Raw genomic sequence first — 13,773 nt, forward strand, 5'->3', positions numbered from 1 at the left:
ATATTTGGCTTTGTCTTTTATCATATTATTTAATTAAAATAATCATTGGTTATGCTGATGTACGCCCAAAATTGAAGCCAAGCGAGTTACACCACAGGAAATTCATATTTATAGAGATTATAACTAGTGTTTGAGATCATTTGTTTTTGCCTTAGAACTAACTTCTCTGCTTAACTGGTGAGCACTTTTAATGGCATCCCAACACGAAATGGAACGTGCAACATGGAACTGAAGCTGAAGCAACCAAATTGCCAAATAGCTGTAATTCTTATCTATGATTTGTGAATATTTATGAGGCTCACTTAATTAGGTAGATTAAACAACATTATTACTATATTTATGTATGGCGTTTTCCAATACTGTGATGGCCAAGTTCAGTTCGCTGCTTAAGTCTTTTGATTTTCGGACTCTGGGAAAGTTTAGGTACGAAAAGAGTTAGAACCCAAAGCAAGTTTATTGCTCAACATCTTTTGTGTTCGTTTGCGTGTTTGACATTCTCATTTAATTTTATAAATTGCATAATCATGAATGGTTCGAATGTATTCATTTAGACTTTTGTTTGGCCTGTTCCGCTGGTGACACAGATTTATTTATAGCCGATATTTGTTAAGTATTATTCTGCTTTGTGCTAAAAGCCAGTTTGATTAGAGTTTTCGATGCGAGTAAAATAGGAGTGCCTACAGAACAATGCAAAAAAGACAATTTTATAATTGAAATATGAATTGAAAGCAACGGCACTAACATGTTTTAAATATTTTCATTGGAAATCATTAAATTGAATACTTCATTCATAATATGTTAATTGAGAATTGCAAACGAAATTGTTACCAAATTAAATCATGTCCCTGTCATGCTGAGAAAAAGAAATGAGAAACAAATTGAGAAATGGGTACGCACCCATGACCACGACCCCAGCCAATTTTGGATTGAATTGCTTGAAATTATTTCACTAACTCGAACATGTATAGTCAATTTATGGCTCTTTCTTTCTATCCATTTGCCGTTTATGGCAATTAAATAAAACATGCAACAGTTGAGTTTCGGCAATTGAAGCGACTGTGACGACAACTCACTTACATAACCGTATGTAAATGATTTCGGCAAATGAAGAAGAAATATGGCACGATGCGAGCGAGCATCGGTCTCCAGGTCTCCACAGCAGGAACGGAACACACCTCAAAAATCATGCATGTCCAAAGGGAAGCTCAAGTTGGTAGCTGCTATGGATTAACTACTATCCCATCCCATCCATCCATCCGAACATATGCGCTCCACAAAAGCCCAGCCCAAACAGAGGCCGGACCGCAATTGAAGCGCAACCATTGACAAGATAATTCCTTAGGAGCTGCATGCGCGCTGCAAATCCATTTAAATACACTTCTAAGCCAAAAACTATTTCGCTTCCGAATGTCTTTTGTAACGAACAGTAAAGTGTGTATTACATAATGTTATATAATATTAATACAAATTTGTATACTGGTAATGACAATTTATTTTGTTTTTTATTAACAAAGTTTTGAGTACAAAAAATAAATCTAATTCATAATTTATTTTTTTATTACATGGTAGAATTTGTTTATGATTTGAAAAAAAAAAAACAAAAATACATTTAATGCATTAAATACTTATTTTAAATGCATATTTTAATACCTTACTTAGTACATTGAAATACGTAAACAAGGGTATCAAGGAAACGTTATATTGCAGAGGCGGTTTTTCTTTTACTCACTGTCCGTCCTCGGATTACAAATTGTACGAAAAGGAAAAAATCGCTGACCACGACTCAGCTGGTAGAAAAGCATAAAATTGGCTAGTTTCGCAGACCGCGTTAAGTTGACTGACTACCAATTGTTTTGCCACGAAACTGCGACTCCTTCACGAATAATTTCAAACACAAACTGCTGCCAACATTCAAGAAGGTTCATAATTATCAAACGAAACCTTTTGGCTGTGGTTACTTTACTGCTGCTGCTCTCTCGTAGGCTGTGAGCTGTGGGCTGTGGCTTTCGGGAATGTTGTAACCGTTTTTGATGGTAAAATTTAACTATAGGAACAGCAACTGCAACTGCTACTTTTTTATTTTTGTGGGGCACGAGTGCAAAGTATCGGGTTTAATGGGTATTGTCTCCAATCCCTTCAGTTATGAATGGAATATTTCTTTAACCCAATTGATGGGTCATGTGAAATTATATATTTGTTTTTTTTATTGCCTTAACAACAGAGTTCATAAATGTGAGCACATCAACCTGATTGATCTTATTGCATTTTGTTAATATACACGTATTAACACAGCTCGGTATACTCGCTCATTTGATTTATGATGATTTGTGTATGATAAATATGTTTTTAATTGAATTACTTGCTCAACGATATTTGGGGCGAGGCATAACAAATTAGTTTTCCTACTAATGTCTATAGCTTTTAACGTTTGTGTTTGGATAGATGTCTGTTGGATGCAGGTCAATCAAAACTGACACCTGACAGCTGCCCTCATTTGTCTCTTACAATTCAGTTCATATCTTTAGAAACAGTTTAGATCACAGTATTAAAATATATATATACAAAATATTTCAAATATACATATACCTACAACACAACATTTATTGCAAAATTAGGAAAATCAACTTCTAATTCCAGTTTTAATACAAAATTAGAGTATTAGAGTATTATTTGGAAAATTTATGATTAGGTTTGCTTCGAAGTGTATATTACAAATCAAATAAAATTATATGTTAAAAAATATTAAAGAATAAAAAACAATCATTACATTTTATAATTATATTATCCGCTTGTAATAAAATATGTATTATAAATTTAAATTTAATATATTATTAAAACTCACCAAAAATAAAGTAACATAAAAATTAATATACCCAATTATGGTCGCAAAATATGAAAACTATAGTATTTCTTAAATATATTATTAAATAAAATAATTTTAAACAAAAAATATTGACAAAACAGTATCTCTAATCCCATTATAAGAGTTATCATTCGTCATGGCGAACTATTTGAGGCGCAAATAAAATACAACTGCTTCTAAACACATTTTAAGAGATGTACCTATTAATACAATAAATACTTTTTTATATATATTTACACAACAAACTAATTTAGAGCACTTGCAAAAGAAAGACAAACCGCTGCAAACAATTTGTACCAAAGTATGAGTAGTTTGGTCAATTGTATGAGCTTCTTCATTGAGCCGAGCCACAAAATTAACTTTTAAGGGCAACCGCAAATATCAGTTACAAGTTGTTGTTTTTTTTTTTTGTTAGCACTTGTGCCCAATTTCTTTGAAGTTATATCAGGAGGCAGTCAGAGACAACTAAACCGCAACGGTCATAAAGGGCGTATGAAATTCACACTATGAATATGAGTTCGGGGCGCTACTCTCTGTAAAATGAATAAACATTGGCCTGACTATGGAACTATCTACCATGAGGCTGTGGCAAGTTGCCACAATGATTGTCTAGCGAAGCTTACATAACCTCACTTGTGCCTTATGTGTGGATCTCGCGTGTTCCCGTCCTCGCAAGCATCACCATCGTCAAAGTCGTCGTCGTTGTTGTCGTTGTAGTTGTCTTCATCAGCGTAGCGTCGCGTCGGCGTGATATCGTGTACGCAGATATAAAAACATCATCAGAGATACACAAACAAGTGCACTCATGTACTCAGATTGAAGTTGAAGCGTGCGCTACTCAAAAGACTCGTCTCTACATTTGGGTTCCGTTTTTTTTTCATCAGCGTTTTTTTTTTCCTATTCGGTGTTGATGAGCCCAAGTTGCTGTGATCACTTCGGTGGCAACACTTATACATTTCGGGCAAATAAAGTTGTTACATTTTTATGACACCGTCGAGTTAATCCCATTGTTGTTGTTCATAGAGGAAGTCTCGTTGAATTGGCCAACGGAAATGATTAATGTGGCCCATTGATATATTTATATACACCATAAAAAGCTAAATATCTTCATTGACCCAATTTTTAAATACCTTACGTAATCTAAGATGATTTTATGGATTTTTTAAACACAACTATAATTAAAATTCTAAACACAAAAGAAGGTTATTGAACTCCTGAATTTACTACTTTAGATCACATTTCAATATAACAGTTTTATAATAAAACAACAATCTTAAGAGATGATATATCGGGCATACAGGAGAACTACAGAATATGAATTATGAGTTCAACATGAGGATTCTTGCGCAATTCACAACAAATGCTAGACACTATTTTTCTCCAATTATTTTATGCGGCAACGGTACAATTCATCCGACAATTGTGGTGCTACTGAAAAAAAATACAACAACAATCCGCTGAACGTAAAAGCCAAAGTTGAAGCAATAAAATCCCATTCAGCGACGGTCTGTAGCAATTTTGGATCAATTATATGAAGTTAACTAGCGACTTCTGCTGACATCGTCATAGCCCCAACACTTGCATTGTTCAACTCACGATTTATTAATTCTTCTCTGTGCTATTTTATTATACGGTTCGTCGTTTTACAATCTGGACAGACACATACATACACTGAACGTTTAGTGCTACGCTAATGACTTTAAAATTTGATATTTATAACTGAAATTTAGTCATCGCGTTTGGCCATGTCTTCGAGGAATTTGGCACTTGCCGCCTTAATTTGTTTGCGATTTGGTATATGGGCCATGGTCTTGTTTTCCTGCAGCAAATCTTGCTCTTGGGAAACAGCCTGTTGGTCGTCATCCTCGGCGGCCTCATAATAGTAACGACTGGCCAAGAAATCGATATGATACTCCTCCTTATTGCGCTGAATCATTGCCGGCTTCATCTCCACCAAGTAGCCCTTCATTAGTTTATAAACCTTTCGTTTCAGCAAGTGCATCACATTATCAACTGTGTGTAAATAAAAATATTAAGTAATGAAATATTTATGTGAAGTTAGCATGACAGAACTGTTTTCCTCATAAATCTCTGGGGCTGCAGCACGCATAGTTAACATTTCGAATTTCAGGAGTGGCAACTTCAGATACGAATTTGGATAATGGGATCGCAATGATCTAGGCGGTCGATCAACATGACGTAGAATTTCAATCAAATTCCAAATGTTAACACTGAAAATTGTGAATAAAATTAATGATCTGTTAGAGTTAGACAATTGAATATTCTAACCGCAATAAAACATATGCCTTGCCACGGTTCTTGATATGCTCCATTGTTGCCTTTTCCTGCTCTCCTTCTTCAATCAATATATTTTTTAAGTCCCTGATACGCTCCAGTCGGCTTTTGAACATTGCTTGTATTAATGAAGCACAATTTATATTTATTATATTCACTCACTTTATTTCCTCTTCAGACAAATTGTTTACGAGTACGCCCTTGAGCACATTAGCGCATTTCATTTTGGTCTCGAGCATCTCATGACCCAGCATATCATTCTCGATTAATCGATGCAGCTTCACATTGTTATCCACCTGACTCTTCATACTGTCAGAAAAAATTAATTTAAAAAAAGTGTTATAAATTACATACGTGGCATGTATTGCCATATAAATATACTATTATTATAAATATACCATTATTTTTAAAAGCCATAAAAATATATCATTGGATACTTAAAAATGTCAATGTCATTTTACACTACTGACGCCAACAAACACCCTCGCAAAATTACTTCTAGAAAAATCATTGTTACTATTAATTGGGAAATTTTACTTTAATAATTAGCTAATTTGTTTGAAGGGGAAAAAAATAATATTGACTTTCATTCAATTGAGAGCTTTGTCATTAAAATCTAGGTGCTGGCAAACAAAAAGCAGACGAAACATAGCTTTATTATCTTTCGGATATAACATTTCCAACCGGTGGTTATTAAAATTATTTATTCAAAAAGACAGACTTACCGTGGATAAATTTCCTTGGCCTGTGAGCACAATGTAACAAATTTCACCTCCTTAATGGTGCTCTCTATGGACTTTAGCACCAGCTTTAAAATCATCATGCTTCGCGTCTCACGTACATATCGCTTTGGATCTGCTGTTTTCGATATCTCTTCCTTATTCCTGATCTGGGTAGTTGGTTGTTTCTGCAGCGATGTAAGCATTTGCATCTTGGCTTGCAGGTTCTTACGCGATTTATCCTCAATTTGCCGAAATTCTATATTAAGCTCTTTGAACTTCGCGATGGCCGGAATGCCCAGATAGAGAATATGCTTTATGAAATTCGACTGATCCTCCATGTCACCGCTGAGAGAGCGAAGTATTGGTTCATAAAAAATTTCATCATGGAGAAGAACTTGTATAATTTTCTTGTAGGTATTATTTATGGTTTTAATGGCCTTCAAACGCACATTTGAGTTCTCAATTTTTTTAATAAAAATACGTGATTTGAGCTCTTCCTCTAGCACAAACTCATTTCGATACTTGATGCGATTTTCCAACACTGCGCGATCCAGCTTTAAATAACATTATACCTATGAATATAAGATTATTTATAATGTTTATAATTACCAATAATTCCCTGTATTCATGCTTGCGTTGATCTAGACGGAATTCAAGGCGATCTCGCTCTTTGCGTAGAACAAATGTGCGCTGATTGATATTGTCCACAACTTGATGAATGGGCATCCTTTGATAAAGACGTTGCATGTCCCTATGTTTGATTAAAAAGTTTCGTATCTTATGAGTATTATTCCCAGAGAGTATATTCTGTAGCTTAACACGTCCATCCCGACACTGCAATTTCAATCGTTTACTTTCCCGAAAGTATCGTTGTCGATTAGTCTTGGTCTCATATTTTTTGTAGATGACACGACGATCTAAAATGCAATCTCTGCTACAGATTATTGATAATTGAAAGATATATCCATCACTTACTTAGCAAATCTGTCATTCCGCCAAATTGCTCGGTCAAAGAGTTGGGTGTCCATCGCTCATCGACCATAACATGTTGGCGTACGTAGGACATGCCAAATAGTCCATGGAATCTTAGAGCGCGAGGATGCACTGGCTTTGGCGCCATAACATCCCTATCCTTAGTCTTGTCTCGCCGAGGGCGATATGATAGGCATTTTTCTCGCATAAAACACGGCATTTTTATTTGTTTTTTTTTTTTAAATAGTTTGTTTATTTATTTATTTGTTTATTACAAAAACGTCTTACGTGTTCGTACGATTGAATTTAAATGAAATAATATTCTTCATACTTGATATCAATTGACAGCAGCAGCAACGATAACTATTCTTTAAAATTCAATTGTTTTTGGTAGATCATTTTCATATACGAAAATCATTACAAAATGATGCATAAATAAATCACTTATCTTTACAGCTTATCGAAAAGGAAATAATAATATTTTACAAAAGTTTCGCATAAATGTTCTTGCATAAATCAGTATTTATTGTATATTAAATGTAAATATGTTACATATGTGTCGAAAAATAAATATATTGACACAAACCATTATTAATCATCTCGTTTTGCAACTGCTTCAATAAGTCGGGCACTTTGAGCCTTTATCTGCTTGCGATTAGGTACATTTGTCATCTTTGAAGACATTAATTCGTCCTCGACAGCCATCATTGAAGTGCGATCTTCATCGTCGGGGCATGTACCAGAGAATCCTTGCAAAAATATTTTATGATATTCTTCCTTCCTTGGCTGAATCGGCTCATTCATAATCGGCTTATAAGCTTTCATTAGCTTATGTACTTTACGTTTCAGCACTGTCATAACCTTCTCGACTAGAATGAAGAATGGATACTAATATGTTTCATTTAGATAATTTTTAGCTCACGGTTTTCCTCGTACAACTCTGGAGGTGCAGCGTACATATTCAGCATCTCAAATTTAAGCAATGGTAACTTCAGATACGAGCTCTTATAGTTAACATGAAATGTTCTAGGCGGGCGATCGACATGGCGGAGTATTTCAATAAGATTCCACAGGCAAATTCTACAGAATAATATTATAGAGATGATCAAATTATTATCGACTACGATTTACCGGAATCTAACGTAAGCATTTGCACGACTTTTTATATACTCCAAAGTATCCTTCTCGAACTTCTCGTCTGCTGCTAACATTTTTTTCAGATCGGACATACGCTCTAATCGACTGTTGAAAATTGTTTCTACAACATTATTACAATTTCTATTATGAATTTACTCACTTAATTTCTTCCTCAGAGAGATTATTCATAAGCACACTTTGTAGGGCAGTCGTGCATTTCATTTTGGTATCTAGATTACTACGATCTAAAATATTAAATTGTACTAAACGCTTTAGATTCGTATTGCCTTCATATTTTCCTTTTACACTGCGGACAAGATCTTATAATATTACATTCATGTGTTAAGTGGAGGCTTACTTTGGAAAAATTTCTCTAGCTTGAGAACACAATGCTACCAGTTTCAGATTCTTGATTGTTTTCTCAATGGTCCGTAGCTCCACTTTAAGAGCCATCATGCTTGATGTTGCACGAACATAATGTTTTGGATCTGCACTTGGCGGTAGCTGCTCTTTAGCCTTCTGGACTGTAACTGATTTCTTTTGGGGCTTCAAAAGGGTGCTAAGTATCTCCATTTTGGATTGCAAATTTTTACGAGACTTATTTTCTAACTGTCGATACTCAAAGTTCAGTTCCTTGAACTTGGTAATTGCTGGCATACCTAGGAAGAGTATATTCTTAATGAAGTTGGCCTGATCCTCCATGTCTTCATCTAGAGAGCGAAGAATTGGCTCATAGAATATTTCATCCTGTAACAGAACTTGTATCATTTTCTTATATGTCGTGTTAATGGTTGTGATCGCCTTCAGTCGCACATTTGAGTTTTCTATCTTCTTGATGAGCACACGTGATATTAATTCTTCGCCCCTTACAAATTCATTTGCGTATTTTATGCGATTTTGAACATCGGATCGATCAAGCTGTTTACGTACGAGATACAAAAAATATAAGTTGTTTTGGGAGTAATGATCAAAGGACCTTTGTTTATTGAAATTGGACATTTGCTGGCACTAGGGTAGAATCAGAAATAGCCTACGGCATATTTTTTTATTTTATTGGTATAATTTTGGTATATTTTTAGAATATGGATTTATTAAATCAGGATAGCGTGTATCTTACAGTCGAGTACACTCGTCTGTAGCTTTCTTACTTGTTTAACTTATTTCGAAAGTTATTTAATCAAACAAAAATAATTAGTTTTGCTTTTAAATAATTGCAATCAGATGAAAACTTGTTCTGTAACACTGATGCAGTATTTAATCGATAAAATTAAGTAAATCTTATTCTTTACGAACCAATAACTCCCTATATTCATTCTTGCGCTGTTCCAAACGAAACTCCAGACGATCTCGCTCCTTGCGCAAGATAAATGTGCGCTGATTGATGTTATCAAGAACCATATGTATTGGCATCCTTTGATAAAGACGTTGCATATCACGATGCTTAATCAAAAGGTTGCGTATCTTATGCGCATTATTTCCATGCGAGATCTTTTGCAGCTTGGTGCGGCCATCACTGCATTGCGTCTTCAAGCGCCTACTTAGTTTTAAGAGTAACTTTCTATTTGCCCTCGATTCATGTCGCTTGTAGATCACGCGACGACCTAAACCAAGGCTTAACATAGTATGTGTCTACCTTTTCAGATATTTTAATCACTTACTCAATAGATCTGTGAAACCCGAGTATTGCTCAATCAACGAATCTGGCGTCCACTTGTCATCAACAATCAGATGCTGACTCGCAATGCCCATGCCAAAGAGTCCATGGTATTTCATTGCCCGTGGACGAACGGGCTTCGGTGGCATCACATCCCTGTCTTTTGCCTTATCACGTCTAGAACGGAAATAAAGGCTTTTCTCCCGCATAAAGCACGGCATTGCGAATGTATTTTTTTAATGAATTACTTTTTTTTGTAGTGTGCCTAAAAGGTGTATTATGTATATGTTGATGGAATGAGTGTTGGAATTGAACTTAATAAGAAATTTGATGTAGGCATATTATTTTTTCCATGGACTACTACTACAAAAAATAAAAAATAATACAAATGAATTTTCAAAAATTGAGATTGATTAAGTTGTAGTTATTCAATATTATTGTAGATTATTAATTCGTTTTTATTCTCGTTACCCATAGGGTAGAAATGTATTTTAACTTTGTGCCTTCAGCGAGAAACAAATCTAGATTGAAAAATATAGTGCAAATCGTACATTTCGGTACAGACAATAATAACTACAGTATCATTCCTGAAAATTTGGTTGCGATCGGATAAAGGTGTTCGAATTTATTTAAGAAAAGAAAATGCTCGCTGTAATCGAGTCTTTGCTGCTTTGGCTGACAATTTGGGATATTTTTACTCAATGGTATATTTTAAATATAGTACTATATCAACATACCAAATATAATAAATAGTTTAAGCAACTGTTTTGCTCTAACTCAAAATAGGTAGTGGTATCTCACAGTCAAGCACACTCGACAGTAGCGTTAATAGTTGTTGTTTTTATATCAGCTACCCATAGGGTAGAAGGGTATTATAACTTTTTGACGGCAGGAAATTTATGTAACAGGCAGACCCAATAAAGTATATTTATTCTTGATCAACGGCAAGAGACGATAATGTAATGTTTGCACCCAGATAAAGTTTGTTTCATATTTTTGACACGCCCACTTCCGCACACGAAAATCCACAAAAATCGAATAACAAGCGTAAATTTAAAGCTATAGTTGCGAACAGACAAGACGAATTAAGAGCGGGTATATTACAGCCGAGCACACTCGACTGTAGGTTTTTTACTTGTTCATACTGAGCTCAGGCCGTGTGATGCTGAGCAACAAATATGTTATTGAATCTGTTAAATATACTCTACTAATTTTAAAGTAAAATGCCTAACAACTAAATTTAAATTTCAATTAACATGTTTAATATGGTATATAACACCCATTGAGTTTGGTTTTGCAAAAAATCGTATATACTGATGATCTGTCTCATAGAATGTTTCCGGAAAAGTGGGAGTTCTCTTTACTTCTTAACAAGTAAGCTTCTAAAAATTAATATTAATATTTGTTCTCTTTTGAGTAACAGCCTATCCATTCACAATATTGTAATACTTATTTCCATCATGATGTAAGTTTTTTGATATTTTATTGCGGTTTTGATGTAGCCTAATAGTATATTTATAAATATGTAAAGTACGAGTGTAAAAATTGAAAGAAAGTGTTATGTGAGCCAATTCCATATTAGCTGCATTTTTAAAGAAATTAATCTTCATCTCGCTTAGAAGCTTCTTCCACTAGTCTTGCACTTTGTGCCTTTAATAATTTACGACTCGGAATTGCGGCCATAGCCTTATCATCATCGTCATCAATGGCAGCCTGTTGGTGATCTTCATCGATATTGTCGTGGGCCGTGAATCCCGACAAGAATTTCATATGATATGCTTCTCTACCGTGTTCAATCATTTCGGGTGTTGGATCTATCGCCTTAAATGCCTTCATCAGTTTATATACCTTTCGCTTCAGCAAAAGCATTAATTTACTATCTGGAAAACAATTAATTAATATAAATTGCATCTTATTCATGGAATCAACTAACAATCCTCCTCGTATAACTCTGGAGCTGCAGCATACATATTGTGCATCTCGAATTTCAGCAATGGCAACTTCAGATACGAGCTCCGATATTTAAATCGAAAAGTTCTAGGCGCACGATCTATATGTCGTAAAATATCCAACAGATTCCATAGTGAAAGACTGTAATAAATAATAATTATTTATAAGATTTAAATAAAAATTCAAAATATTTACCGAAATATCACATAGATATCGGCGCGACTCTTAATTTGACTCAATATGTCACGCTCGAATTCCTCATCCTTTTTTAATATCTCTTTCAAGTCACTAATGCGATCTAAGCGACTAAAATAGAAAACATTGCAGAATATATTTAATATAAAACAATTTATTTTTACTTACTTCATTTCCTCTTCGGAAAGATTATTTAACAATACGTCCTGCAGCATTTGGGTGTACTTCATTTTGGTTCTACGCATCTGATGATTTTGCAAATCAAGCTCAACGTTTAGTTTTAACTTCAAATTGTTTTCCAGCTGACCCTTAACGCTACAAATGGATATTTTTATATTTAAGATTATCTAAACTGCTGATTAAACTTTATACGACCTACCGTGGATAGATCTCCCTGGCTTGTGAGCAAAGTGTAACGAATTTCAAATTTTTTATAGTAGTTTCAATTGCCGCCAACTCCGACTTGAGTTTCAACATGCTCCGCGTTTGACGTACATAATGCGCATCAGTTTCTTCCACGGACATCCGCGGGGGTTTTTCAGCCACCGGGACAAAGGCTGTAGGTGGCTTTTTCAAGGACGCCAACATTAGCAACTTAGCCTGAAGATTATTTCGCGACTTGTCCATCAGCATTCTATATTCTTTATTCAACTCCTTAAATTTGACGATGGCCGGTTTGCCAATATAGAGGATATTCTTTATGAAATTCCCCTGATCCTCAATATCGGAATCGAGAGATCGAAGAATTGGCTCATAGAATATTTCATCTTGTAAGAGAACTTGTATAATTTTTCGATATGTTGTGTTAATTGTTGTGATCGCCTTGAATCGTACATTTGAGTTTTCTATTTTCTTAAGCAAAACGCGCGACAAAAGTTCCTCCTCGAGCACAAATTCATTTTCGTACCTAATGAGGTTTTCCACTTCAGACCGATCAAGCTGTTTGGAACCACAATTATAATATATAGAAAATTAATTAGCTAACCCTTACCAACCAGCAAGTTTTTGTATTCTTTTTTCATTTGTTCCAAGCGAAATAATAGACGATCTCGCTCCTTTCGAAGGACAAAAGTTCGCTGATTTATATTATCTGCAACCATGTGTATTGGCATCTTCTGATAGAGACGTTGCATATCTCGATGTTTAATCAAAAGGTTGCGTATCTTATGCGCATTATTCCCGGTAGAGATCTTCTGGAGCTTAATGCGTCCATCAGTGCACATCATCTTCAACCGCCTACTATGTTGTAGAAGACGCTTACGATTCGACTTCGTCTCATGTCGCTTGTAAATTATGCGGCGATCTAAACCAGAATTAGTTCCAATTTAAATTTGTATCTATAGATTTTATAAAACATACTCAGGAGATCCGTGAATCCAGAATATTGCTCAGACAGTGAATCCGGCGTCCACTTCTCATCAACAATTAGATGCTGTGCCGCAATCGACATGCCCAAGAGTCCATGGTATTTCATTGCCCGTGGACGAACGGGCTTCGGAGCCAAACCATCTCTATCGTTTGCCTTGTCACGCCGCGGACGACGAATCGAAAGACTTTTCTCTCTATTAAAGCAAGGCATTGTGTAAAAAATATTTATATATATTGCTGGTATGTATTTCTTGTATTGTTATGTGATGTAGTATTTTAGAAACGTGTAGTACGTTCCAAATTTGAATGACTACTGTTTCATAGATAGCTGAAAGAGAATACACATTTTGTCATAATATCTGCACTCAAACTTATTCCCAATACAAAACAAAAATTGTTAATTTTACACATTTATTTTGCACTAACATTTCATTTTTGTTTTCTTTTCTTTCTTGCAATTTTTTTATTTTTTCAAACATAAATTTATACAATTCATAGGGTGTACAAGTATGTCACTTTGTTATGCTTTAGCTCTGTAAAGAATGGGTGCTTATCTATTCATTTAATAGTATTGTATTTATAGTATATAGTACAGACTTGCTCAGAAAACCACTTTC

The 13,773-nt window shown here is 34.8% G+C and overlaps 3 protein-coding genes across 4 annotated transcripts; all 3 read right to left on the bottom strand.

Annotated features, from left to right (window-relative positions):
- Positions 1-4,461: 4,461 nt before the first annotated feature.
- LOC132786586 (uncharacterized) lies at positions 4,462-7,157 on the bottom strand. The gene is made up of 7 exons (XM_060793148.1): positions 6,856-7,157; positions 6,490-6,797; positions 5,884-6,434; positions 5,321-5,467; positions 5,153-5,263; positions 4,937-5,094; positions 4,462-4,876 (listed from the first exon to the last, which is right to left on the bottom strand). Exons 1-7 carry the CDS (start codon positions 7,070-7,072, stop codon positions 4,590-4,592), a joined length of 1,779 nt encoding a protein of 592 aa, XP_060649131.1. The 5' UTR covers positions 7,073-7,157; the 3' UTR covers positions 4,462-4,589.
- Positions 7,158-7,343: 186 nt separating this feature from the next.
- LOC132786688 (uncharacterized) lies at positions 7,344-9,954 on the bottom strand. The gene is made up of 7 exons (XM_060793294.1): positions 9,648-9,954; positions 9,283-9,590; positions 8,348-8,907; positions 8,150-8,296; positions 7,984-8,094; positions 7,775-7,932; positions 7,344-7,721 (listed from the first exon to the last, which is right to left on the bottom strand). The coding sequence occupies exons 1-7, from the start codon at positions 9,862-9,864 to the stop codon at positions 7,444-7,446; spliced, it is 1,779 nt and encodes a 592-aa protein (XP_060649277.1). The 5' UTR covers positions 9,865-9,954; the 3' UTR covers positions 7,344-7,443.
- Positions 9,955-11,108: 1,154 nt separating this feature from the next.
- Positions 11,109-13,445, bottom strand: LOC132787560 (uncharacterized). 2 transcript variants are annotated; one of them, XM_060794682.1, is made up of 7 exons: positions 13,148-13,444; positions 12,784-13,091; positions 12,168-12,727; positions 11,957-12,103; positions 11,789-11,899; positions 11,577-11,734; positions 11,109-11,523 (listed from the first exon to the last, which is right to left on the bottom strand). In XM_060794682.1, exons 1-7 carry the CDS (start codon positions 13,365-13,367, stop codon positions 11,243-11,245), a joined length of 1,785 nt encoding a protein of 594 aa, XP_060650665.1. In that variant the 5' UTR covers positions 13,368-13,444; the 3' UTR covers positions 11,109-11,242. The 2 variants fall into 2 exon arrangements, with proteins under 2 accessions (XP_060650665.1, XP_060650667.1); XM_060794684.1 differs by having other exon boundaries at positions 11,380-11,519; positions 13,148-13,445.
- Positions 13,446-13,773: the final 328 nt, after the last annotated feature.

The sequence above is a fragment of the Drosophila nasuta genome, chromosome 2R (assembly GCF_023558535.2).
Source record: "Drosophila nasuta strain 15112-1781.00 chromosome 2R, ASM2355853v1, whole genome shotgun sequence".
Taxonomy (NCBI): domain Eukaryota; kingdom Metazoa; phylum Arthropoda; class Insecta; order Diptera; family Drosophilidae; genus Drosophila; species Drosophila nasuta.

Bases quoted from the DNA above. Each gene is read 5' to 3' on its own strand.
- LOC132786586 (XM_060793148.1), bottom strand. From the start codon at position 7,072: ATGCCGTGTTTTATGCGAGAAAAATGCCTATCATATCGCCCTCGGCGA. The intron at 6,798-6,855 runs GTAAGTGATGGA...ATTGCATTTTAG, and splicing joins CGGAATGACAGATTTGCTAA to ATCGTCGTGTCATCTACAAA. The intron at 5,468-5,883 runs GTAAGTCTGTCT...TTTTTCTGACAG, and splicing joins GCCAAGGAAATTTATCCACG to TATGAAGAGTCAGGTGGATA.
- LOC132786688 (XM_060793294.1), bottom strand. From the start codon at position 9,864: ATGCCGTGCTTTATGCGGGAGAAAAGCCTTTATTTCCGTTCTAGACGT. The intron at 8,095-8,149 runs GTGAGTAAATTC...AATTTTCAACAG, and splicing joins CTCTCTGAGGAAGAAATTAA to TCGATTAGAGCGTATGTCCG. The intron at 7,933-7,983 runs GTAAATCGTAGT...ATTATTCTGTAG, and splicing joins AATGCTTACGTTAGATTCCG to AATTTGCCTGTGGAATCTTA.
- LOC132787560 (XM_060794682.1), bottom strand. From the start codon at position 13,367: ATGCCTTGCTTTAATAGAGAGAAAAGTCTTTCGATTCGTCGTCCGCGG. The intron at 12,728-12,783 runs GTTGGTAAGGGT...GGTTCCAAACAG, and splicing joins AAGAATACAAAAACTTGCTG to CTTGATCGGTCTGAAGTGGA. The intron at 11,524-11,576 runs GTTAGTTGATTC...ATTGTTTTCCAG, and splicing joins AGAGTTATACGAGGAGGATT to ATAGTAAATTAATGCTTTTG.